Below are 27,260 nucleotides of genomic sequence, written 5' to 3' on the forward strand. Positions count from 1 at the left end.
TCAGAAAATTCAATTCCAAGGATTTAAAGCAGACCTCATTCAAATTTGCAGCTAGATTAACCAAAATGTAATTACTTAAGCATAGTTCCACTGGCAGCTCACAGGATGCCACCATCGAGGGAAGCAAAAGAAGGTATTTAAGCAGCACACACTGCCGGAAAAGTTGACCTGTAATATTTGAAAATTAAAAGCTGGGGAGAAAAGGAATACGCATACACATACAGCTGAATGTGGCAATAGCTAAATGTGGAAACAGAATTGCAGAATAGAGTCTTATCAGGTGGCTTGCAAAGTGGGTAGCATGTTGAGAGGGAAGAGGAGATGCATCTTTCCCAGTTCACGGAGAGGGAATTTAAGCACACGAAATGACAGGCTGACCTGGTTAACAAAATCCCCATGCACAGTCACTCAGACTAAGCATTACTGTGGCAGACTTCAATTGGTCTGGTGCAGCACAGTCATTGGGATGTACACAGTTACAGCCTCCAGCATCTCTCCCCTTCATCTAAGGTATTTAGTAGCCGGGCAGCTTTTGTTTAGAAATATAAAAAAAAAAAAAAAAAGCAACCAAGCAAAACCACTACCTTTTCCTGCTCCAGTAACTGTTGCAGACTTGCTTTATACTGAGGAGTCTTCATGTATGCCATAAACTGCATGTACTGGATCTTAAAAGAGTCTGCAAAATACAGAGGGAGAGAACACATTTCAAATAAGGGAAAACACAATGCTACCATTTAACCCTCCTTGCTCCCTTTTTTTGTTGTTTGGGCTACAAATTCCCCTTCTTTTGTGTCAAATTAAGAGTTGAAGTAATATCAGAAACAAATGCAAGCCAAGATGTCAGTTGCAGCAACAAGTAAGAGAGGAGACGTGAAGGGAAGCTGAGGGGTAAAGTGCCCCTGCTCCCATTCAATCTAGAGCAAAATCTTTGTTTTACTCTGTATTTAGAAATAACTAAGTAAAGGTCCCCAAAAAAACCTACACACGGACACCATTGCAGGCTCACCTAGCAGCTTCTGTAGTGCAGGTGGGGTGGGTGTCACCAGGAGCTGGTTAGATGAATGCCGTTGCACTTTAGGAGGTAGTTGGTAATATGGACTATGAGGTGACTTGTATGCATCTAAAGCGAGAAAAAGATCACAAATTTAGGAAATTCAGCATTTCTGGCAGTGCACAGTAGCTCTGTCATTTGAAAGTATGCCATTTTACAATGCAAGATCCACTAAACCGGCTGGACCAATTACTACAACAAATGGTGTTTGGAAGGACTTCTAAAACTTATCCTGAGAACAGCGGCAAGGTCTGAGCCACAGAGCGGCTGCAGCTCCTACAAAATAACTGCAGGCAGCTTCAGGCATCATCTCAGGTGGAGCCAGACCACCACTTCCAAAGGAGCTCTGCTTTAACAGTAAGGAAGAAGGTCCAACACGAAGACAAACTGAAGGGAGCAATAAAAGGAGGAGGACCTCAAAGCACTCACTGGGACCCTCGGCACTTTGGTAGAAGAGAAGCTTCCTCAAACTCACCCTGAGGAGAGGATGAAGATGTTTGCGACACAGTTTGAGCATGCAGAAGTTCTAGTGCAGTTTGGTTCTTCTTGGTCTTGCGCTCTGTATTTGCAGTGTTCATTTTCTTGGGACGCCCTCGTTTCCTGCCTGCCATTTTCCTTCCTTTTTTGCTCAGCTTTTTCTTACGTGCTTTGGAGGGAGATGGCTTTTTAACAGAATTTGCCCCAGCCTTTTCTTCCTCAGCACCAGAATCCTAAGAGAATTTAAAAAAAAACCTTTAATATTTAGCCATTTATACCTACGTATGCACAATCCTTTTAAGCAAGAATGAATAACTTTGCTTAATAATTCTGGAAGAAAGTTGATGCACTCTCATTAAGTAACTTAATTGGCTAGCCAGACAGAGAGACTTCCTTGAGATTAAAATGGTCCCTGACTTCCAAGGAGCTGTGTCAATTCTCTTCTGGATCTATCCATTACAGAGAAGGCAATCCGTAACTTGTCTAGGAAGAGCTGATTACTCACCTCACATTGAGTATTCTCCCCTACTGTGTTTCATGAAGGAGTCAAAGTACATCAAATACTTCATATTTTTGCACAGGAACAGTCATTACATTTCCAACAACATTATGCAATTGAATGGGAAAGGAAATGAGTCTTTGCAACAGCAATTCAACACACCCCAAACTCCATTCAATGGCCTTTGGCTTAGGAAAAGCTTACAAGTCGTGTGGAAGGCAAGAAGGGTTACGGATTCAGCTGCTCTCTTCATGAGSCAGTACTTTTTTTTCCCCCCTCAGAACTATGGCTGTAATTCTCAAGGGCAGATCTTCTGAAGCTATTAAATCACTTTTTCCCCCACAGCAAGGCTATAGTAGTTTACATATTCAGAACATTAAATTCCCATATGGTCACGTTTTTGCTGGCATAGAGAAAAGTATAGGCATAGCCAAACTTCACTGTATGAAAGAACACAATGAAACACAATATAAATATTTACTGTATGAAAATGCAAGTTCACCTTGTTTTCTTGAACCTTCGTTGGAGTAGTTGTGTTGCTCTTATTTTCTCTTTGTTGACGACGTCTAGCTGCCTCTTGTTCCTCCTGAACAAATATTTGAGAAGACTTTATAACTTGCTGCTGCATTTCTAATGCAGAGCCCTATATTCCCTAGCTTATTCCTCTARGCTGCTACCATATAAAGACTAATTTAAAAAGGAAAATATCCTTGGTTACCAGCAAGGGAAAAACCAACTTATCCTGTCCCATGCAACACTGTGTGTGAACAGGAAGGTAAGTACAAGGTATCCTGTTGCGCTGCAAAAAGGGCTAAAAAGGGCTTCAAACCTGCAGCTTCAGGAGAAAGAAGAGCAGGCCACAACCTCTTCCCCTCTGTGCCACACTGGTGTTATATATAAAATGCATTAAAATATCCACCAAAACCAGCAAAACTTTCTAAATGGCAATAGCTTTACCCCCACCCTTTAACCTCCACGGGTTACTAGGGCATTACAAAACCTTAGATGAGTGGAAAGGGCAAAGCCCCTCCAAAGCAGATTCCCTGCAGCCAAGTCAAGCAGCCTAAAAACACAAAGCGACTTTTAAGATTTACTTTCAGCTAAGGACCAAGGAGAGGGATTTTCAGAGAGCTGATAAAACGTCGTTCTTGTACCTTCCATTCTGAACCAGCCCAGCCCAGTCTCAGAAAACCTCTGGCACTTGAATTGCACGTGGGGGAGCACCGCGTTTCACCTCCGAACTAACATGTCCCAAAGGGGTTAAAAAGCTCAGAGTGTCCTTTATCTGAGCTGAGATGCAACCAAATACTGGGCTGGATTTTCTTCCCCGTTTCTTTCTGAAATCTCAGCTCTTTAGTGASTGAATAGCTTCACTGCAAGGGAGGAAACAATTGAGGCTGCCCTGTTAATTCTCAATTATAAAACTCTTTGAACCTGGCTGCAGTAGTGCTTGGTGGCCTCGGATGCTTCCCTAAGTCCCATGCATGTTTCTTTTTTCCCCTGGCACCTCTGAAGATCTTTAACACAGCTCTCACACTATCACTGCTTCATTATTTTGAATTTTCTACAGAAAGTCGATGGAAACTTACCCTGAGTTTTGGATTTTTGAGACTAGAAAAATAGTTTTCAAGCTGAAAGGAAAAGATAAGATAATCATTTTGTAAGTCAGAACAGAAGGCTAAATGAAGAACATCATATTCATTTAAAACAAAATGCAGGACTGCCGAAATTCTGACCATTTTTTCCCCTCTGATAACGCCCCAAAAGAAGCCATTTCCATACATTCTTTTTAAAGTTGTAAGCTCTAGTGTATAGCAGGACATAATCCAAGCCTCAACCATGCTTATCATCTCAGGCCAGCCTAGCCTTGTTTTAAAGCTTTGTGTAACATATCTCCCCTCAACAGAAGCTATTTCCAGAGAGGATACACACCTACACACCACTAAAATATTTGTCTGCGCTCTAGCACGTTCTTTAACAGCATTACACTAGAGCAGACTTAGAAAAGTCTTAGCATCGTATCGCAGGAACATAAAATAAACCGGATATCGTGGAAATAAAGTGTTTCCACACAGAAGTTTACTTTAAAAAAAGAAAACAAGAAAAAAGAATCAGTGAAGACATCAGCATCGYTATTAAGCTTCGCAATTGCTCTTTCAGTCGAGAGCTGCTGCTTGCATATCAAGAAATGGAAGTGCTCCCTATATTGCAAGGCAGATTACAGAATTAAAACCATGGCATCTTTACTCCACRTGAAAAGGAACAGTACTATAAACAGTTTTTATACTGGAACACACAARGAGGAATTACATTTATAAATCTATGCATCTCTAACTACTTTACGGAGTACCGTAGCACTGGGCATAGTTAATCTGCTAGTGCTGCCCTGAAGCCACCGATGGCTAAACCGCACACCGGGCTTTGCCCCTTTACTCAGAGCAGTTGCCCACTGGCACCCACTCCAGCAGGACACGCTAAGGTCTGCAAATGGGCAAGGACGATATAAAAGCAACTAAGGGTCTGGACTTTGCATGTTGATTCCAAAGCAGGCAGGGGGGTGCTGGCCCACAGCTGTGTACTCACTATGGTTCGGTCAATAGTATGCAGGTAGTAAGAAACTGGTTTCCCGGTCCACGACACAGACCCTTTCAGTGGTGAGAGCTCCACAACTCGCATTATAGTGCCAATATCTAAAGGGAAAAAGTCGAGTTAGGGAATKAAGGCTCCCAGCAGTTTTCTGCTCAGACCTCCCGAGCTGAATGCAGCCCTGCGGGTTCCCAACCAAAAAATAAAGGTTGTCTACAGAGAGCAGTGCTTATCACCTTGCCAAAAGCACCACGCAGGAAACCTGGGAAAGGYGCCTTGAAGAGTCACATTTTATGAGTTAGGGAAGACTTTCGATAGAGCAAAACTTGCCCAGGACTCGGAAACAAGTGCACAGGGAACCCAGGGGACATCTGGAGGGAGGGGCAGGATTCAATTAGCTAGGACCAGCTGCAGGCTACAGACAGATCACAGAATCACAGAATGTTCAAGGTTGGAAGGGACCTCTAGAGATCATCTAGTCCAACCTTCCTGCTCCAGCAGGGACACCCAGAGCACRGGGCACAGGGYGGCATCCAGGTGGGTGTGAAGACCTCCAGAGAAGGAGACTCCACAGCCCCCCTGGGCAGCCTGTGCCAGGGCTCTGGCACCCTCACAGTAAAGAAGTTCCTCATCACATGGAGATGGAGCCTCCTGTGTTTCAGCTTATGCCCATTTCCCCTTGTCTTGTCACTGGCCACCACTGAGAAGAGCTTGGCCCCTTYCTCCCTACATTCCCCCTTCATGAACTTATACATGTTGATCAGATCCCCTCTGAGCCTTCTCTTCTCCAGAGAAAACAGGCCCAACTCACTCAGTCTCTTCTCATACAAGAGATGTTCCAGTCCCTTAATCATCTTAGTTGCTCTTCYCTGGACYCTCTYGAGAAGCTCCACATCCCTCTTATACTGGGGAGCCCAGAACTGCCCCCARTGCTCCAGGTGCGGCTTCACCAGAGCTGAGTAGAGGGGCAGAATCCCCTCCCTGGACCTGCTGGCAACACTCCTCCTGATGCAGGCCAGGATCCCGTGTAAATTGTAACTGCAGATCCAGCCCATGTCAATTGTAACTGCACTATATTTGCATGGAGGATATTTTTATTATTTGTTTTCTCGTATTTGTTTTGCTCCCCCGAGCTAATAGGTATAGGACGTGTCCAAGTATTTAACCATAACCCCTCAGCACTAAGTGGAGTGACTGCAGTGGAAACATTGCGGCACGTTTCTAATGAAAGACAAAATYACCCGGAAGGGTCAGAAAAGAAAGTTGAGGATTCAGCAATTGCAATCATCATTTCGCTCACATTCTAATACTTGGTTCTAGTCTGCCCCAACTTTTCCCACATTTCTTTTTCCAGAAGGAATTACTTGGGAAAAAATGACACCGAGTTAAAAAAAAAAATCCTTCTTGAAGTTTTATCCTATTATATTTTTTCAATTACTTAACTGTTCAAATTTTATATCAGAACAATTAACAACTAACAAGCACCAGGCCACATCAACCAGGTCACACTTGGGCACCCAAATCAAAAAAACAAAAAAAGGCTGAATAAAAGTGGTAAAAAGACCTGGCGAGGCAGCAGCACCAAGTTACTGCAASTGAGCAAATGGCCCTCCGTGTCCGGCCAGGACACGCCACGTTACAGGGCACGGGCTCTAGGCGGATGACACTGCCTTCCAAGTGTCATTTAGAACAAGTTATTAAGCTTGGAACTAGTCCCAGTCTCAAGTATCACACGAACATTTAGTTGATATTAGTATTTCCCATGTAGAGAAGGGTTGCAAAATGAGATTAAAATCTAAAATTCAATGTCCACAATTTCTTGCAGTATACAAAGCTAATTTCTCTTGAAGATCTTACTGGAATCACGGATTCCTATTGGAAGAAGCTATTATCTATTCTTTTGCTAAGAAAAAATTAAGGCTAAAGTTTAATTAGGTACATAATTTTAATGTCAACATTCAAACATTATCAGGTGGCATTCTAGAAAATCATTCCCACTGAAATACTGGGGGTGAAGGCTGAAAATGAATGAAGAAACAGCCAGAGCAAGGTCTTTGCTTCGGGAAAGCAGCAGGATATTGCCTCCTTCCCACCAACTTCTTTAAAAACTGTAACATCCCAAGCACAGCAAAGAGAAAGCRAAGAAGATATTGAAAAGCCTGGAGAGAAAACACTTGAGAAGCCAAGAAATGATGCATGTCGGCAGCTCTCTTTTTGGCCCTGGCTTGCCAATCCTTCTTGGATAGGGACTTAAAAGAGGGGAATATGGTGGGTTTTTCAGGGAGGGTTTCCCACTAGATAGAGGAAATACCTGCAAACCCTGGCCTGAGCCTTCCTACGGCTTGTGAAGCTTTCCAGCAATAGGTGGACAAAAAAGTCCCAAGCAAAACCACCACCCCGGGCTACGGGCGTTCTCACAAGCTCACACTGCAGCTCAGAGCCCTGCAAAGGACAAGCCCAGCAAACACGAAGCCTACGCAGTTCAGAAGGGGAAGAAAACTGCTGTCAATAAAGCAGGTGCTGGGCTTTGATGGATGGGATTCCTGATCACTTGCCGGCAGGGAAGGTGAGATTCAAAGCCGAACACGGCAGCTTCCAAGCCTTACAAATGGTAACGGGTGGGATTTCCCTGTCCAAATTTCGACAGCTACAGCACAAGCAGCCTACGTGCAATCTAGTCCCCRCAACTCCTCTACAGCTATAATAAATCATGCCCTAGAAACACCTTATTTCTCTTCAACTATAAAACAAAGCCAGGCAGAGAAAGCTAGGGAAACATCTGCACTACAGACATCTAAACACAGCAGGATGAACCTCGTGAAAGGGGTGTCCGTGTGTTCTGGGGGATTCCTTTATTGAATATGGCTGTATCTTTGGCACATGTGCTGTATAATACAACAGCATTTTTCCATATATTGATACAGTTCTTCAAAGAGCAGCAAAAAGTCCCACTACAGACAAGGTCAGATAATGAATACCATGCAATAGCAAAAAATTAAGGAAAAAAGGGCAATCATACCACTCAAGTTTCGACTGTTGATTCTAAAGTTCAGAGGTGCAAAAGGTTTTGAGGACACAATTCTCCCACCTGGAAAAAGAAAAAAAATCACGAAGTCAGTATCTTCTAAAAATGAATGGTTATTGAATATAACTCTATACACAGCCTGAAAGAACAGCCCAAATAACACTATCACTTTTATCCCCTTATGAGGATAAAAAATATATATCACGAAGCTAATTCTGGCAGCCTCTGGGAAAGAGAATATATTAATGCTGCCAGCTAGCCATGAGGCAGCACATCAAGGACCACTTAAAAATGACAGATCTTAAAAACACTCCAGAAAAAGGAGCATATTAATTCTCTGTGGCAATCTACAGAAAATTTAATTAGGAACACCGCTATCTCATTTCCAGTTAGGGTCTTTTATAGACAAGCCCCCAAAGTCCTTTTATTTCAGAAAAAAAAAAGGATGTTAATCTCCATTTTACAGCTATTTATGGTCATTTAATCAAAGGCACAGAGCCTGAGCAAATTATGAAGCAGAACTGTGGCGAGAACTCAGGTGTCTCCATTTTATAAAGAGCTCTTGAACTCGCCACATCTTTCCACTTCCCTCAAGTCGCTACAAAAGAAAAACCAAAAAGATCAACCAKGAAAGCCAGAGAAGATGCATTAAGTTCTGGGGTCTGCGGTTAAGCAGAAAGAAAGGACAGCCCCGTGAGGATCTCCAGTAACCCGGGGGCCACTGCAGCACTGCACGACTATCCAGGCACCACTATCCATGATGCATCTTCTCGAGGGGCACCCAACACGCTGCCTGCGACAGCGCCCACATCCCAACCCTTAGGAGTTCACACACGACTACAAACAGGGCATTCTGAAACAGGAGAATCCAACAMCCCAAATTCAGCAGTTACAGAAGTTGATGAATTGAGGCATGCCTGCACGTTCAGACAGGAAGCCCTGCAGCTCATAAAGAGCCCTGCAGTTATCCACATCCTCTACTCCTCTCTCCCGGCCACTGCTGTTTGGAGGATCCAAAGATCTCCAGGTAGGAAAGAAGTCGTAGGTCCTCCTAGCCCACAAAGCCCTGCATAGACTAACAGCCAAGCTACTGCAGGCAAGGAGGACCACGAGACCTGGAGTATACTTAAGCCTGGAATTAGGAAGTCCAAGGAGTCACCACTGTGGTGCAGAGACTCACTCAGAAGGAACAGAATGAAATCCCCCTACCTGGCTTGTGAACGGTTATAACTAAGCCATTTACCACCGCGAGCCCCTGCGGCAAGCAGGAGGCCAATGGAAAAGAGTTTTACGTTGGATTCGTTACCTTCCTTCATGTTTGCAAAACGCTCCTTCAGCTGGTGATCCACCTCAGGACCAAAGGCAAAGTTATTCACAAAAATAACACTGCAAGATAATGGTCTAGTTAATAAACAGGGCAGACAAGCAGCGTTTTAGCACACCCGCATACATTACTACCCCTCAAAAAGCCTGCTGCAAGTGTCAGTCACTGGCATCAAACAGAAAAACGCTATTTATCCCTCATTATACAGCTACTTGCAGGCAGCAAACAAGCTTTCCTCTTGCACAGGTTCACACACACTGCGTTATCTTCAGCTGTCACAGACGGTGCCGAAACAGCCGTCATCCTACGGCGACTCCTTTTGTCATCTTGCCGAGTTTTGCCCCATAAACTTGTTAGCTACACTGCAGGTTTCAACACAGAATCAGTGCTCAAAATCCCTCATCCCGACAGCAACACTACCTACCACCAACGTACTTCCAGCAGACGCATGAGAAAATGCTCCAACACCCTGGCAAGCACAGACTTCACCCAAATTATTTCTTCGCATTTGTAAAAAAAACCCCAATGAAACATCAGAGCCTTCTTTTGCAGATGTTGTGCGTGCTCTTCCTTCCGAAGCAGCAGCTCGCAGCCCTCAGCACGCTGTCGCTGCCCTAAGCTCAGCGCCTCACCCCAGCCTACAAGGGAAGAGCTGCATCTCCCAACAAGTGGGGCAGCTGGTTTTGCTCCTTAAAAACATCAGCCACCTCTAAAACAGCCCTGCACAAGGTGGGAGTCGCACAAGCAATTCCACGTTACAGGCTGAAGAAATAAGAGGGTTGTTTTCTAAGAACCAGCAGGTCTGCTCCTGCTTTGGGTGGCTCCCTGTCCTTGGTCCCCGTTTCCTACCAGCCTGAGCCAGGAGTCCTCAACACCTTTGGGAAGCCRTTGGACACCCCGAGAGCCAAAGCTGCACAGGACCTTTCACAAACCAATGGCTGTCCAAGAGGTCTGCTCGCAGCCCCCTTCCAGCGCCTCCACTCACAAAACACGCTCAAAAAAGATAGCGATTCTAAGAGTACGAGCCAAAGCTATTTAAACCCCAGTTGGAAAAATAACTGCACACTGACCAATAAAAAAAGGAGGGGGGGAAAAAATCTTATTCTTGCTAATGTCTTGCTCTTTGAAACTTGGGAAGCCCTGCTTGGCAAGCGAGGCTAGCAGGGGCTCCTTCCCCTGCCTCCCATCACGTGCCAAGAAGGAGGCCTTGCAGAACAGCCAAGTGCATTAGTGTGACTAGAAAGTTCCCAGGAAGGAAGGGAAAAAGGGTCAATGTGCCAGGAATATTCCTTAGTGTTCGATGTGGCCTGGTATTTTGCACCGTGCCGGACCTGCAGGAGCCCCCTGTGCTGCCCGGTCTCCTCCGTCCACGCCGGGCTCTCCCCAGGCCTCCAGCCCCGGGCACGTGGGTTGTCGGGCAAAGCCACCCTGCAGCCTCCTTGAAGGCAGCAGATGCCCAATGGTTGGCACAGTGAAGGGAGCCCAAATGCCCAGCCAGCACTTGGGAACAAACCGCTGCTGCTGTATGAATTGCTGGAGCAGAGCGCGAGACGRCAGCGAGCAGGGCACCGTGCAAAACCAGCAGCTCCCAGCGCTTCCCTCCGCAGCAACACGCGCTCAATCGACAACAGAAAAAGCAAAATTTCTTTCAAAGGGATCAAAGCAGCAGAGGAGTGGGCGCCTGGCAAGCGCCAAAGCTGGGCCATGCTTTGGTCACCCGTGGGGCTGGCCACGCGGTCCCCAGCCCCACAGCAGCCGTTCAAGCGAGGCGAGCGACCCGCGAGCTCCCCRACACCGGACACTTCATAAAATATAGGAGAAGAGTTTCATTCTTTGACTTCATTCCCTTTTTACTACTGTCAAAAGGGGCTCCAATCCTCCACACACGTTTTCACAGATACAAGAATCCAAAAACAGTAAGTTTAAGGAAATTCCCCCATTTGAAGCGCCCCCCCCCTTTTTTTTTTAATGGAAAGTGAGCCTGGCTCTACATAACTAGCATTCTGCCAAATCACTGGCACTAATTATAAGGATATCCTGAACGGGTCATTTCTCTATAACCTGTTACACCCTTCCATGTAGCATTAAGGAACATGCACTTAATTCTGTTCTGGGCAGTCAGAAAACTGGATCTACAGAAGCCAGTATGCRAGTTGGCAGATAAGTTTTTGGCTATTTGCTATGGAAATTCTATAGAGAAAGCTGGCCACCCTCCCAATTTCCAGTATACACCCTCCAAAACGCTCCGTTCACAACGCGGCGTTCAGCTGCTGGACTGTACCTTGTGTTTGCAATTCTCTCTCTCCATTCTTCTGAGAGGAAATCACCTCTTTCCAGCTGAAAAAAACAACAAAAGAGAAAGCAAAAACCACACATGAGAGTTAACCTTGTTCCTTTCTGCTGCCATCTCTCCTTGCTCGGAGAAGGCCAAACACGTTTATTAACTCAGTGATATTAGTGGTGCAACCGAGGCTTTAGGAAATACCCAGAAGACAAACCAGCCCCAGGTTTTTGGTCTTGGGAGCCCCCCCTCTCTGCTCTCACCCCTCAGCTCTTCTGCTATCATGGGAGAAAAGGTTAAGGGTCTTGAAGGGTGTAACTGGCACCTTACAAATGCTCTACTCACTGTAGAGCTACAGGAATAAAGCAGAAAGCTCCCTGTGCTGCAGAGTCCCCATGGCCGACACTCAACAGCCTCCTCAAGCGCCCGTGAGAAACACTATCCCGTCTCCTCGCGAGGAGGAATCGACGCAGAGAGATTCTGTGCAGGGTGGGGAGCGCCCACGGCCTGCCCAGGCTGTCTGGAGGGACTCCAGAGAGGGACATCTCTCAAACCTAGCTGCAGGACTAAGGAGGAGCACCCCCCAGCTCCAACACAGCCAGCGCTCCAGGGGACAAACCTCACCAGGAAAAGGCACGGAGATAACCACACGGCCCACTGTGGCTGCAGAAAACTATTTTTTCCCCCCTCTGGAAGCAAGAGAGCCATTCCTAGATGAGCTGCTGCTGCCCACAGAGTGCAGGAGCTCTCTGACGGTGCCCAGCAATGCGCCCCTGCCCCGGGCTGCCTTCCCCAGGCTGCGCCCGGGTCGCGCGAGGACGCGCGGCAGCCACCRATGCTCCCAACCAGTGTCCCCAGCCCCCCCACGCTCTCCCTCTCCGAGAAACCTAATCTCCTTAGTGAATAATGAATGGAAGGGACCATCTGTAACGCAGATATTCTCATGTGATTAGACAATGCAGGAGCCACGCTCTATCTAAAGGGATAATTAGCTCCCCTGCAATTGGCTTCAAAGAGCCGCCAGCCTGCCCGCTTTCGAAAATCAGAGGCGGAAAAAGCAGGTTTTTCTTGGGAGTTTTTCGGCGGGATAAACCTGCCCACCGGACACTGCACAGAGGGGTCGGATGGTGCCCGATTCCCGGGGGAGAGGGGAGGCCGTGGGCTCCTCGGTGGCTCCCTCCAGCCCGCGCGGAGCTGGGCTCACTCCCACATCCCGCAGCCTCCGTGCGGCTCTCGGCTCGCCAAAAATAAAAAGGCAAAGAAAAAAAAAAAAAAAAGAAAAGGAAAAAAGAAAAAACCCAGCTAATTCTGCCTGGAAAAGTACACATGGTTATTTTTAGGTTCCTGTTCTTTTCAAAAATAACCAGCGGCACAGCTCCAAGCCTCCAGACCATGGCATCATTTCAAAGCCACAGGGGACGTTTGGGAGGGCTTTTCAAATACCAAAACATCAAGTTTCCCGCTGAAATCGGGCATTYAAAAATAGCTGGGACAGCGGGGCAGCTTGCGCGCGCCCGGTTAGGCGACGGGCGCTCCKAAGTGCAGCCCCCACACCCCAGCTCGGCAGCTGGCGGCAGCAGGAAAAGCCCCCGCGCCTCCTGCACAATCTGCTGCTCTCATTACTGCTGTTGAGAAGAGTTTGCTACTAAAGCAGCACCCCAAACCCAGYCGGGGAGAGGCAGGTGAGCGAATGGGCACCCAGCACCCCTCTAATCCACGGGGCTCCCCTTGAAGAGGCAGCGCGTGGATCCACAGGAGGGGTTTGCACTCAGGAGCCAGGAAAACCCATCTGTGCCTTGACTGCAATGCTGCTCTAATCTGGTGACCGCGCATGGGCACAAATCCCCCAAGAGAAACTAAACACCCCAGCCCAACCAGCTTGAAAAGCTCCAGTTTCCCCAGACAACAGGTCTCTTGAAAAGACTGACATGCYGCTTAATCCTGCAAATTTTCCAGCACTGGGGGAGAAGCAGCCAGAACAAGAGCGGACTGAAATGAAGTGAGATGGGTTTGAGGTGCAGCAGTCTAGCCCYGAAAGCTGAAGCAGATACTGCCCATGAAAACCCCCTGAAGGAGCGACATACTCCTTTCCAAACCAGAGCGAGGAACATGAGTGCTCTGGAAGGAGAGGCCAGGGAAGCAGAGGAGCATCTGACGCTGAAGGAGGTTGAGAAATGCCAAGCCTCAAACTCCAACAACGTTTGCAGAGCCCATAAGCACCTTCAGTGGTTCCCTTGCTAAAATAACAAGGTTTAAGATGTCCAGCAGAACAGACAGAAATGACAGAAATCAAAAACCCATTTGTCTTGGGGCTGCGGAATTGAGCTTGCGAGGCACCCGGAGCCCAAAGCGCTGCCTGGGTTCRGCAGGTGGGATCGGAGGCTCTTCCTGCCAAGCTCCTGCCAAGCTTCCCTCCTCCAACATTTTCTTCTTCTCCAAACATTTATTTTGCATATGGCTGTCGAAAACGCTAGAGTGGAATTAGGGAGTTCAGCTCTGTTGATCACAGCCTATTTCAATCTGTGCTTACTCCGTCCGTCTCCAACATTTGGCATTTGGGGACCTCATTAAACATTTTGCAGAGACAAAAAATTGGTCTCCATTTTTTGGTGCGGGCTTTTAATCCTGCACCTTCCAACRAGTCCCGGCTGTGTTAGGACATGAGCTTGTCACTATTTTTAGGTAACACTCGTCTAAGGAGCTGTCTAAGGAGCGATTAAAAAAAAAAACAGCAGCATTATCACTTGGCAACAGAAAGCAAYGCAAGCCTTGTTTGGTAAAGCAATAAAGACAAAAGAGAAACCAACCTTGTGCATTTCCACATTAGAGACCAAACTCTATCTTTCAGCCTCACTGTGACAAAGCGAGAGGAAACCAATTTTCAGTTGAGTCAGAAAGTGCTGCCGGGGCTCAACACACAGCCCCCAAAGAGCAAACCCGGCACTTGAGGGGAGAAAACTGCACGAAGCCCTTCTCACCGGACAGAGCCCTAAACGCCAAAGAACCCCGGAAAAACAAGTTGTGTTTCACTACAGCACCAGACTCCGTCGCGTGGAATGCACAATATGGAAATGTTTGCTGCCTAAGGCAATCAATATGCTTTCAATATTTGCATCCAAGTTCCTCTCCTATTCTTTAAATGACGCAGCTCATAAGCAGAGCATCTTCAGCAAGGCCTCCTTTCATGTAATGCCAGCTGGGTGACACAATGGAAACTTGCCATATGGCAGCTGCAGGAGGAGCGAGGCGCGCAGAGCGCTGCRGCCGCGGGCAGCCTGCGAGCAGCCCTGCTCCCAGGGAGCAGCAAACACCTCGCGGGGGCTCTGCAGGAAGGGCAGAGCTGTCCCAACGGGACCTCCTAGTCCCAGGGTGACGGACGTCCCGCGATGACTCCTGCTCCAGTTCCACCCTGCGACACTTTCACAATCCCCTTTCCATCCCAAACTATCCCAATCCTTTCCAACGGAACCGTTCACCATCGTTTCCAAGACCACAGACCCATTCCTTCCCTCCGACTGAAATCCATCCCTGTACAAGCCCTGGAGTYCCACCTTGCAATGCTTGTAGTCAAGCCAGAACTTCAACCCCACGTTCCCCAAAGCGGCATCCCCACCACACCTTGCAGTGCCCATCCCAAACTATCCCACCTTGCCCTGCCCGCAGAACCAGAGCTCCAGCTTTGGGGCTGCTGGCAGAAGGGCCTGCTTTTTGGGTTCAGAAACCCCACAAAAAGATYTGCCTCAGGAAGAGAAGACATATGACAACCCCATTTCACAAATGACAATGTTTTAGRAGAGTAAGACCCTCCAGAAATTTCTGAACATAGTCCCCACAACACATTATTAAGTGTCAAGTGAGATGAAGAGAGCTCCCTTGGGAGGATGTCTTAGAGAACACCGTCCCTGGGATGAAAAGCCAAGCAGCAGATGACTCCTGCTGCTGCTTGGCAGGGCAAGGGCCAAAGAGGACTTGGCAAATTCTGCGCATCAGGATGAGCACAAAGGTTTTCAGCTGAATTTCACTCACTGTGTATTCTGCATGTTTTTTCCCATACCATTTCATCCACTTTCTGAACTCTCTGTCCATCGTCTAGAAGAGGAAAGAMAAACAAAATCCCCTGTTAGGCCATCCCGTTTTATAAGTTACACTGCAACGGAAAGAGATGCAACAGGGCTCATTGATCCACAAGGCATTTTTGTCTGTCCATTCAATGGCCTCTACTGGGGTTTCTTTTTGCAAAGAAAAACCATTTCTTTGCCTGGGCCAATTTAAATGGGCATCTTCTTTCCTGCCCTTTTCAGCAAAGCTGCATATGACAGAGAGGTGACCTCAGTGGCCTCGGCACTGAGAGGGGCACAGCCTGAGGGAGCTGCCACGTTGTGCTCCGCACAGCGGGCCCCGTCTGCCAGGGAAAGGGGGACGTGGGGGCACCCGGTACCCACTGCCAAACGCGGCAGAAAGGAGCCAGAGCCCCGGGCACCGAGAGGCTGCAGCGCCTTGCAAAGGGCCCCYGTGTCTGCAAAACATTGGCCCTCTCCACCTGAACTGCGACTGCAGAGTGGAGGGGAAGCTGCACATTATGCTGCATTTGAGAAACAAATTCCCGGGCCCTTCCGAGAGGGAAAAAATCCCCCTGGGATTGTAAGATTTGACCCCACAAATGAAGGAGCTAMATTTGGAGGTAATAGGGAAGGGCTATAACAGATAGACACATGGCAGGACCTCTGGTTTCCCCTCCAATCCACAGATCCAGACCTCCCTGGCAGGTCTGTGAAACGGTTTGTGTGGACAAATGTGGTTTAAAAGTCTTCAAGTTTCAAAAGTCRCCCAGAGTTTAATGGGCTAATTCTCACAGAGCTTCACGAGCTTCATATTCAGTGTAAGCTTTCATTTTGAATATTTTTCAAAGCTTTTAAAAAATTCACTCTGATTCTCAACTTCTAGCTGAAGCTTTTCAAGGCCCATCTGCATGACCTATCACAGCAGCCAGAGTTATTCAGTATTCAATTAGTAGGTAAATAACTGCATTTTTTACTGCCTCAGTTCTCATTTTCACTGAAGCCTCGTGTTTATACAGAGGGATATGACAGGATGTTAACGAAAGCAACTTTTTATCTTTCTTTCTTGAGCATTGATCGTTAAGCTCACTATGAAACAAAACAGGACTTCAGGCCTTGCAACGCAGTCACTAGAACAACCGTGACGCCTGTGCAAAGGACTGAAGAGAACATTCCAGCGGGAAGTTTCCACTGGCTCACAGCAGAGGAAGAAAAGGGGCATTTTAGGTCCTTGTCTGATCCTCTTTACCACTGTGTTTACACATTTGTGTCCATACAACCAAAAAGGAAGTTCAGGGGCTTTTTTCTCCTGCTTTACAACCTGTAATTTTCTAGCCTGCCCAGAGCCAGCTTATTTCAGTGATACGGAGGGCAAGCTGCTGTTGAGCGCCCAGAGGAAACCTCTTGCCTAACTTCTACTATTTGCCTGTGGCTCGTTATTTGCAGTCCAGGTTTTCCTCGGAGCTGATTATTTAGGTTTCCCCAATGGCACAGAATTAGCACAAGTATGTGTGCATATATATGCTTGTGTATATATGGCATGTATTTTTACACAACTTTGTGTATATTTATATAAATACGTATTTTTGCCTACAGATCGTGTGTATGTCTAAAAATCTCTCTCTAAACCGYGTATGCAGAGAGATATATAAGGAAATCGCGCTCACGTCTGCCGCGGACGCAGCCCCGGCACTCACCTCAGCGTACTTGGCTGGGATGTCAGCTTTCTCCACGCCGTAGTGATGTTTGCAGTTGGTGGCCGCGGCCACCTGGAGCACCACCTGGCCCACACCTGCAGGGAGGCAGCACAGGTTGAGGGTTGAGCACCACGGCCGGCGGAGCCGAGCGGAGCGCCCACCAAAACCAGGGCCCTTTTCCCTCGTTATGTGAAATATTGAGCGCGGGCTCTTCAGCGAAAACACCTTACACCCGCACTACGAAGACAACAGGGCAAATGAATTTCCTTCTTACAGACAAAAGATGGTCTAGTATTACAGTTTTGCATTTCAGGTTTTTGCAGATACAAAGGGCTTTTAACAAAATAGCATAGAGCTAAACATTTACAGCAATGTCATATTGATAAACATCAGCAGCTACTATAATCTAATATGAAGGATTCACTCGAAGATACAGAGAGGCTTCAGGATATCTGGATTTTAAGATTCTTGTACTCTTTTCTTTTTTTTAAATGTATTCCATAAAATTTCCCAATGTTACCTTGCACTTCATTATTTAATTGCAGTGATTGACTCAACACCTAGAGAAACCCCATCCCATCTCCAAGCAACCCCTGTGTGGTCACACAGCTGCACCACTCGACGACACAGACGCCTGTGAGCAACACGTTATTACATATACATTGTGTTATTTAAACATTATTTACATAACCTTGCAACACGACAGGCAGCACCTAGAGCCTGCGACTATCCAAAGCACATTTAAGAACTAGCTTTACATTTTACATTAAAGAATCAAGGCAATAAAGCAAGGGTTCCCAACTCGAAGCAAGGGCAGAGGCGGCGCTACATGGGCCAGGTCTATTGAAAACTGTATGAACTTCCCATCACTCCAAATTCTGTTTGCACCAGGCACAATGAGCAGTAACAAGGTGCAATCCCTGGCCTTCTCTCTCTCTCTCTCTCTCTCTCTCTCTCTCTCTCTCTCTCTCTCTCTTTTATCTCTCTGCATGATGTTAAAAAGGAAAACGATCAGATTTCTGGCGGTACAAACGATGCAGACTTTGCACGTGTTGCAGGACAGGGCTCAAAGAGGCAGCCTCCAATTTCCAGCAGGGCCAGAGCCTGGAGCCCAGCTGCTCCAGTGCCTCTTGTTTAGGAGCAGCAATAAGGACCGACAGACAAAAGGGAAGCTCAAGAAGCTGCACGGACTCAAATCGTGGGGATCCTGCCCAAGCCATGAATTCAGTCTTCCCTTGTTTTTAAGCCTTGCAAGAACTTGACTGTATTGGCGTGTGCTTGCCTCAATGCCTCCATATAATCCCCTTGCAATCAGCGCATTAATCTGGACATCGACGTGGAAGTAACAAGCAGAGCCACAACGTTCTGCTGGGCTCAGCCCTGCTGTCTGCCTGTAATCCCTGGAAAGACACTCATACACACCCTGCACTATCACAGCATTCTCATACTGCAGTCAACGCCACCCGGGACAAGCTGCAAACATTTACTCTATCAGAACAAGGTCAACAACTGGGAGTAAACTACTTTTTTTTTCCCCCCCCCCTCCTGTATGTTCTGCTTTAAATTATTTCGGGGCTCCAAACATTAAAGACTTCTGAATTTAAACCATTCCTTTCAACTGCAACCAAAGCTCTATAAATTTTTATCTTGTTGGTCAATAGCCAGGCACTTAAGTGAGGATAAGGGTAGCAATAAATACCTTATTTTGTTTCTGGTGGTACAGGGAACAAGGAAACCTAACTTTTCAGCTTGATCACACACTTCACCTTGTTACATAAACAGCAGCACTACAGATTTCAGATACAATCTTCTTTGACCTTCCTGCACAAACAATTGCAAGTACCTGATAATTTTTTTAATCCTTACAGATGGAAAACAGCTCATCAGATCTGACGCTTTTTTAAGTGTCGCATTTGTACGTAAGTCACTGAAACAGTTAATTTAAGAACCAAGTTCCATTGAGAGAAGAGGGAAATTTTCTGAAGACCCCTGACTTGGGATATATTAAGCATGAAAAAAGCACCAATGTAGCRGAGAGTATATTCAGTTGCTCAGTGTATTTTAAAATATTTCCCCCAAAGCTCTCTATCTTACCAGCCACAAAACCAAAACACACCTCATCTAAAAGCCATCCAGTAAAAGGGGAAATTCTTTTTATTTTCTTGCCCTGAAGTGAATCTTAGCAACAAAAACATCATCATCACCTTCTTACTCAGTGTGTCTGTTCCACATGTGTTTGAGTCATAGCTGGTTTCAGCTACAAACACTTCCTTGCTTGCACTGTGAGGGGAGGCGGTGACACACTTGTGGGTCACTGAGCTGTCAAAGCTGCCTAGAAAGGCTTTTCTGACCCACTGAAGAGCATGTCAGAGCCTCAGTAGCTGCTTGATGTGCAGATAACAGGCCAAGCCTGTCACGCTGGCRCAGAAAGGGCCAGGAAATCACAGTTTCATTCATGAAGGGTCTAAATTCAATCAAGAGAAAATGTCTGAATCCTTGAAAATGGAAGGCACTGTTGTTATCTTTCGGGCAGCCTTTTCAATACTCTTCTKTTCCTGTATCTACCAATAACAACGGAATCCAAAAGCTTTTGAAAAAGACTGATTTTGTAGTATGGATTTATTTCTTTTCTAGTCCATCTCACTAACAACACAGCAAAGACTATTTGTTTGGTCTACTTAGTATTATCATAAAAATCAAGAGCATCGTTGAGGGATGAATTAGAAAAGGAACTTCTTCTGCAGTGTAATCTGCAGTCTTGGTTTACTACTTTGGGGATTTTTTTTTTGAATGAAAGGAAAAAGCAGTGAGAAAAAGAAATAAATGAGAAGATCCTTCAAGATTTGCCACTTACCACTGCCCAAGTCGACGAACAAATCATCCTCTGTCATTTTAATTTCATCTATCATTTGGGCCACTAGGTCAAAGGACGTTTCTCCATAAACCTCCGGGGAAAAGGGCTCGTAGTTGTTGAGTTTCTCTGGATCAGTCACCGAGTGGTTGTAGACCTGCTGCAGGATGTGACGGAGGAGCCCGTTGGAGGGACGTGTGTTGAGTTTCATAGGCTGCGTGGTCCCCTTCCACTAAACGAGAGCAGGAGGAGAAYGTCAACACACATGCAGGCTCTAACAGGAGCAAAAAGATGCTGAGGACACGGGGTGACAGGGAGTGCTCTCCCTGACAAGGTCAACAGGGTGACAAGGGGAAATTAGAGATGTAGMAAGTCACTGGCAAGGTAAGCTAGGAACTACATCTCCAGATGTKGTACATCTCAGAGTAGATGACAAGTGAGGTTATTTGCTTTTTCAATTACTGATCATCACCAAGCTGTTCCTAACTGGACGTCAATATTTAGACTGTTTTATTTATTTCATTAATTGGGAGAGCACGTGCGGCAGGAAATAGTTGAAAATCAAACCTCTGCTCTTTAAGAAAAGCACCTTCTCCTAAATATAAATGCTGCTAGCTTTAAAAAATGYTTGGTTTTGCTTTGGATCAAATTTATTTTATCCTTTATCCTAATCTTCCTGGGAGAGACAACTCCAGGATGCTTCCCAAGCCTTCCCCTGCTTAAGATCCAAGTCCAGTTTCCACAGCCGGCCCACGCGCAAACATTTCAGACAGTGGTCACAAATGCCAGAAGGCTTCGAATTTTTCCCTGTTGATAAAGACAAGGATGAAGTCTGCCAAAAACCCGAGYTTTATGGAGTTGTAGGCCCCACCGTGAAGCAAAATCTGGTGAAAACGCTAAGTCTCTTGGCCATAACATTGCCTATTTCTAATATTAGAGAGAAGAACATCTACCTATGCTTGGAAAATTAAGTAGAATAATAAAATTAATCCATTGCTCCTGTTTTATTTCTTCCAATTCAATCTTACACTGGGGTAAGAAAAATAAAACCACTGTCTTGTTAAAATGGCCTGAAGAGACATTTCACTCCAGTTGCACAGAGTGACCCCTAGAACAGAGCTCAACTGAAGGGAAAGGAAATGCTTAAGCCACGGATCACTGCCACAAGACACAGGAGGGTCCAGATGGATTATTTAAGCAGTCCATAAGCCAGAGATTTCCACGGGCTAAAGACAAGCTGTGTTATCAATCCTTGTGGAACATCTACGCGCTGAGGGCAGGGGAACCTTTTGTGCAAAGGCAGCCCTGCAGTTTCAAACCATCCAAACAAGGATGCCCTGCAAATCTAGTTTTCTTTCTCAATAAGAAACGGAATCCCCAAAGGAAAAGGGAAAAAATATCCCTGATCCCAGATGCTACCAAAAAGATAAGGCCCAATGTAAGGTTTATTAGCTTGCAGAAAAAAATGGAATCATAGAGGTACTGGCGGTGAAGCTGCGCTACCACGYGCGGTTCAGGGCCGGGAAAAATCATCTCTGTCTCAGGTATTTTTGGCAATATGGGCTGGATAAACACTAGGCACAACACGGGTAAATACCTACCAACTGATGAATGCTGTCAATGGCTCGGTTGTATTTGTCACAAAGCCTCTGCATGCTCTCAAAGCTACAAAGGGAGGAAAAATGCAGTGTCAGTCAAGAAGAGGGCACTTGAAGAGGCCGCTGAGATTGAAAGGTAAAAGTTCTTTATTATTAAATCATAAATACTGTAAGGAGGCATCTTTTCTGCAACCTATATTATTGCATTTAGTTTTAGATCATTGTATAGTTTCCTTAAAAAAGGCTCAGTAGATCAGCGAGAACCTGACAAATGAGCACTACATTCCATAAGATAACATATTCATGCAGTAGAAGGAAGAAAGTAGCATTTCACACTAACTTGGAACTGAACTTTAGGTTTCTTTAAAGGACTGAACTTAAGATAAATTTGGATTTTGAGGACGTTTCATGTTCTTCTGGTGCATTATCTCCTTTCCAGATCCTCAGATGCAGAGGAATTTAATAGAGGTAGATGGTCCCAGCACATAACCTATAAAATACAACCCAACAGAGAATCACAGCGATTGCCTCGAGGGCTGCTTGGGTTTACAGTCTGTTGGGTCAGTCACATAGTGAGAGAAGCTGAGGGGATGTAAAAACTCTTCAACTCAGGCTGGGGAGGACGAGATCTTGCAAGAACATCAGACACCATCAGCAGCAAAAGCACCGAGGTAAGGAGTTAGACAGGCAAGGTAATGACATTGCGGCCGTCCCCAAACAAGGGACAGGGAGGAGACGGAGGCCAGGGGAAGGCAGCAGCGCTTCAGTTGCTTGTGAACCCCACACTGCCCTGACACCGGACAGGGCTCCTTTGCCTAAGAGCTTTGCTGCCCCTTTTCAAGCCTTCGGCGCTAAGGACAGTGGCCAATGATGTGTTAGAAACGGGTGCAGTTTCACCTGTAAACCCTGCTGTGAAAGTTAGTCCTGCTGCAGACGTGAACACTTTGGGTCTTGCCCACACCAGCAGTGTTGTAGATCAGGTTGTTGTAAATCACAGCTCGAGACTCATCTCTTTTGCCAGGCTCTGTACAGCCAAGTCCATCCTCAGACCATSCAACTTCTCCATATCACAGGGGCAGAACCTGCCTCTCGCAGCCTCCAGGTGGATGCCACATCCTATACGTTCATCTTTAGCTATTAGACATTCACATGCAGCCAAAGGCATCGTAAACCTACTTCTAGCGGCCCAGAGAGGCGTAAACACCTTTTAATTGATCCCCCAAAGAGCAGCTCCCTTGCAGCGAGCTCTCATCGGAGGAGCCGCAGGGCGAGGAGGACATGGTGCCGACAGGCRGCTCCGGCACCACGTTCTCCAAACGGGAATTTGGAGCTACTACAAAAGTAGAAGCCTCAGTGCCATTCAGATTCCAACTCTGGACACAGTCCAAGAGCACAGATACCAATCATTGTTTTGGAGTGAGTAATTCCAACGTGCAGAGCTCAACTCTCTGCCGTGCGGAGTTTCCAATTATGTCCTTAATCTGACAGCCTTTGCCAATATTTCTATTACACATTCCCTACCAAAATAACTTTGCAGGATCTGGAGCCAGTTCTAAAAGAAAAACTCCAGTTTATAGCGACTGARAATAACCAGTTACAATCCAATTCATTACACAGTATTCTGGTCTGCCCTTCCGTCAGAGAAAGGAAAAAATAAAAAACCTCTCACCTTTTTGTATCATAGTCAATTAAAACATAGTTTTCCATAGCAAGCTTGAGATCTGGGATTTCTTCACAGACCCACCTGAAAGGAGAGAAGAAACAGCATAAAAACCTCTTCTCTGATGTGGTCTYTTAAGGCAGCCTGTCTCAGCCCTCCAGGGCCATTGCTATACAGAGACAAAACACGGCAGCAGACAGGACAGCTCCCCGTGACGCTGGCAGTAAGGCAGGAATCACAAAATCGCTGGAAATCGCTGGAAAGCCGCACCAGGTCGCACGGCTTTCTGTTAACAAGCAGCAAGATGCCCACAGACCCTGGTACAGAGTGGGGCAGAACTCCTGAAACGGTACAGCTTCAAAAGGAAGAGGCAAAAACACTCAAAGCACCAAAAAATACCCAGTGTGATACAAACCTAGCAAAAAAAACTAACACAGAGTGCAACATTTTGACAATTTTTTWAACAAAACTCTAATGATTAAAGATATAAGCAAGAGAAAAAAAAACACAGAACTTTTAAATCTAAGACTGCCTCTCTTCTCATATCTGCCATTTCCCTAAAACTGGCACTACTTCAATCTCCGCAGCTCTTTTAAACCGGGGAAGCAGGAGGCAGCAGCTCTTCCCCACACGCTTGAAGAGTGGCCTATTTCTGCTTACCCCAAAAGCACTCGCTTTTGGGAAAGCACTAGCACAGAGGACTCTGGTTTCAGCACTGCGCTTAAGTCTCCTCATAGAGGGTCTTTTCAGAAAAATGACCGTGACGGGCGATACCCCGAGCACCAAGGCACAGAACATTATCGAGACAAAGATGATGAAGGGGCTGCAGCATCCTCCTCATGAGGAAAGACTGAGCGAGCGGGGTCTGTTCAGCCTGGAGAAGAGAGGGTTGAGAGGGGACCTGACCAAAATGTTTAAGGACATGAATGGGGAATGTAGGGAGGAGGGGGCCAAGCTCTTCTCAGTGGCGGCCAGTGACAGGACAAGGGGAAATGGGTGTAAGTTGGAACTCAGGCAGYTCCATCTCCACGTGAGGAAGAACTTCTTTACTGGGAGGGTGCCTGAGCCCTGGCACAGGCTGCCCAGGGAGGCTGGGGAGGCTCCTTCTCTGGAGGTCTTCCAAACCCACCTGGATGCCGCCCTGTGCTCCRTGCTCTGGGTGTCCCTGCTGGAGCAGCAGTTGGACTAGATGTTCCCCAGCGTCTCTTCCAACCTCAGCCACTCCAATTCTGTGAAAATGAGCCYGAGCAAAGGGGCAGCAGCAGCACCAGCGCCTCTCACGCCAAGGGTTCGTAGTCAGAGAAGACGACTGCTTTAAGTGACAAGTCTCAGCTGCAGCCCCTGGCATTACACGTTCTCTCCAGCCAACAGGAGAAACCTGTCTGTTTTGCAGACCGTGGCCAAATACCACGATTTCATGCATGTAAGTGATACCATCGGCTCTAATGACCAAGCMGGCCCGTGGCTGCGGGCAGCAAGGCAGCCTCAGCAGGGTTTCCCAGGCTGGCCACCGCCGGTCGCACCCCAGCCCAGGGCAGACGCTGCCCACGTTCCCTCTGGGCAAATTACAGACTTGTAGTGCAATGACATCAATTCAGCTTCGAAAATTCACTTTACAGCTGCTAAGTTATGATTTCTCCKTTACATTTACGTCCTCCTTTGGACTATGGCTCAAGACACCCATTTACTGAGTTAAAGTGACACATGGGAAATTTTGGGCATGTCTGCACGGAACACTTACCGAATTGTCTCAATAATTTCGTGAGCAGCATCATGGTGTTTGTCCTGAAATTAAAGAAAACAGATGTTTCAGAGCGACAGCTGAACAATACCATSCCCATCACCTACAGACTACAGGAAGGACAACCAAGTACACAGGGAACAAGCAGGAGGGGAAGGAGCCTGGAATGCCYCCAGGCCATGGAGCCACTCCGGCCGGTCACGGAGGGACTGTGGGGTTTTTAAGTTCATGGGGACTAGCACAATGATGCCAGGAGATGCCAGTATAAAGAAACCCGATRGTTTCTACCTGAAAATGCAGAGCTTTTCATCAATTAAAACAAAAAAAACCACACACACCCACACTCAAATACACCTCAAAGCCATGCACTGTACATATATGCTAGGTGTGGCCCAGCGGTTTCTTGACATGAATTTGGAGAGCTGTGAGGAAGAACAGAAGCAGAGCGAGTTTCAGAAGTTGGGACAAACAGGCTCCAATCAATACAGCCACTGTAGGTTTCATAAATATACATAAATCTATTTTAGGAATGTTAGGGGCATTCCTATACATATTCCTGTGTCCATATTGTTAGGTCTTAGTTACCAGAGATCACCTGCATAGCATTTAGATGATATTTAGATATTTGTTTCTTAAAAGAGGTTCRGCTCCGATATCTAAGATCCCTCCAGAGCTGGGAGGTAAATGTCATCTCTGGCACATGCAAAGAATTTTCCTTTCTTTTTCCTGCTGCAGTAATGTAACTTCTACAGCATTACCTGTGGGAGATTCTCCAGCAAAGGGTAGGGATGGGCAGCAAGAAGCAAAGGGCTGGTAGCAAAGAAGGGAAAGGAAAGGAAGAGCAGCTCTCATGGGCAGACGCAGAAGTGGCTGGGGTTTATTCCAATTTCTGCAAATTCCTGAAGATCTTGCTAGAAATTAAACATAAGGGTTTTCCTGACAGTGTCACAGTTTTCAAGTCTGCAGGAGGAGGCAGATTTTGCCCTTGTGTGGCGGCTCCATCTACTCCAGGTCATGAGAAGAAGTTCTCATGTCAAGGAAGAAGCTGCCCACAACGTAACAGGCCTCTGGGGCCCGCTGGAAAACAGAACGACTTGAATGAGTGGGAGGGAAGCAGGGACAAGTGTCTCTTGGTCCGTCGCAGTGAGTGTACAAAGTCGCCCTTCCTGTGCTACTAGGAGAAGCTTTTAAGTTTATATTGCAGCTGGAATGCTTTGGTCTTCTTCCACATCATCCAAAAGGAGAAGACGCCAAAAGAAGGAGYGAGGACATTGTGCTTTAAGACAGAGCAGTCAGAGTGTCACCTCGGGGGTGGTTCATAAGGAAACTCAGCGCTACAGGAGCGCCTGGGGACAAAGCGCCACCCGAAACAACCGCGGGGTTTTGCTGGCTCTGCCCCCGGCACCGCAGCCTCAGACGGGCACCCAGTAGCACCAGCAAACGGACCAGGCCACAAAGGGAAGGTCTTGGCCTAAAACACAGGCAAGCAGCTGAACTAAAATCTGCACYTACCTCAGGACACACACATATAGAAAACACCCACACATCGTATGTATTTGTAGGAGCAGGCCTTTGATTTCTCATCTGCAAGGTATTAGAAAACACACGCACAGAACTCGGCTCGTCCATAAAGGGTCCCTTTAAGTTCTCACCTTTCACTCCATGCACACTTATCACAACATAATCCCTCCGGCTGATCTGGCTATTCCTGTAAACTGTGTTCCTGCATACCAAGAATACGTTTTTATCAACCAAAGCACGTTATACTGCAAAAGGGCATTGGTGTTTATGTTGGCATAAGCTTTTTCTCTGAAAAGCTCACATTCTTCCCTGACTTTTTGCACAATTTCAGTGCAAAAGAGCATGCGTTWAAGAAACCCTGCCCTAAAGTCTTCATGAAAACGCCCTGTAAATGTTCAGTTGCTTATTCAACAGATTCCTTCATCTGGAAATATATATATATAYACACACACACACACGCATGCCTACCTCTACAGATCTTCCAATTTAAACAACTGGTTTTACTACTGTAACCTCGTGCCTCATGCAAAGAGAGCAGCCCGAAGAGGCTTTCAGAGTTTATTCTGCGTCATTATCTGGATCAACAACATTAAAAAAAGCTCCCCATTTATCTCGATAAAACTTTAAAACTTCTCATGTTGAGAGATTTACCTATTTAACTCTACTCTTTTTGTACTCGGCGTAGACCAGCTTCAAGATCTCAAGCTACTCTTCCAAAAAGAAGTTGGAGGAGATCTCCCAACACTTCTCCACAGGGAACATGGCGCAGAAATGGGGGAGAATCCAGATGAAGATACAGATCACTTCCCATTTTCTAGCCATCCCTTTTATTCCTTTGCAGCATKACAACCGTGGGAGTCAGTAGGAGCAGGCAGGCAGCAGCACCGGTCA

The 27,260-nt window shown here is 46.5% G+C and overlaps 1 protein-coding gene across 2 annotated transcripts in view; it reads right to left on the minus strand.

Moving 5' to 3' along the window:
• DOT1L (DOT1 like histone lysine methyltransferase) overlaps positions 1-24,886 on the minus strand; it is a 41,055-nt gene extending 16,169 nt beyond the window's left edge. Inside the window, exons 1-15 of one of the 2 annotated variants that reach the window (XM_026045582.1) lie at positions 24,849-24,886; positions 23,117-23,191; positions 21,451-21,514; positions 19,853-20,081; positions 16,999-17,093; positions 15,270-15,332; positions 11,244-11,299; positions 8,945-9,024; positions 7,633-7,701; positions 4,611-4,717; positions 3,617-3,658; positions 2,530-2,613; positions 1,527-1,761; positions 1,007-1,120; positions 585-676 (exon numbers count right to left, since the gene is read on the minus strand). In XM_026045582.1, the coding sequence (XP_025901367.1) occupies positions 585-676; positions 1,007-1,120; positions 1,527-1,761; positions 2,530-2,613; positions 3,617-3,658; positions 4,611-4,717; positions 7,633-7,701; positions 8,945-9,024; positions 11,244-11,299; positions 15,270-15,332; positions 16,999-17,093; positions 19,853-20,081; positions 21,451-21,514; positions 23,117-23,154 (1,368 nt within the window). In that variant the 5' untranslated portion in view covers positions 23,155-23,191; positions 24,849-24,886. Of the gene's footprint in view, positions 1-584; positions 677-1,006; positions 1,121-1,526; positions 1,762-2,529; positions 2,614-3,616; positions 3,659-4,610; positions 4,718-7,632; positions 7,702-8,944; positions 9,025-11,243; positions 11,300-15,269; positions 15,333-16,998; positions 17,094-19,852; positions 20,082-21,450; positions 21,515-23,116; positions 23,192-24,848 lie in introns of those variants that run through there. The other variant, XM_026045583.1, reaches the window with a different exon arrangement.
• Positions 24,887-27,260: the final 2,374 nt, after the last annotated feature.

The sequence above is a fragment of the Nothoprocta perdicaria genome, unplaced genomic scaffold (genome assembly GCF_003342845.1).
Source record: "Nothoprocta perdicaria isolate Ctin4 unplaced genomic scaffold, notPer1 scaffold_400, whole genome shotgun sequence".
NCBI classification, from domain to species: domain Eukaryota; kingdom Metazoa; phylum Chordata; class Aves; order Tinamiformes; family Tinamidae; genus Nothoprocta; species Nothoprocta perdicaria.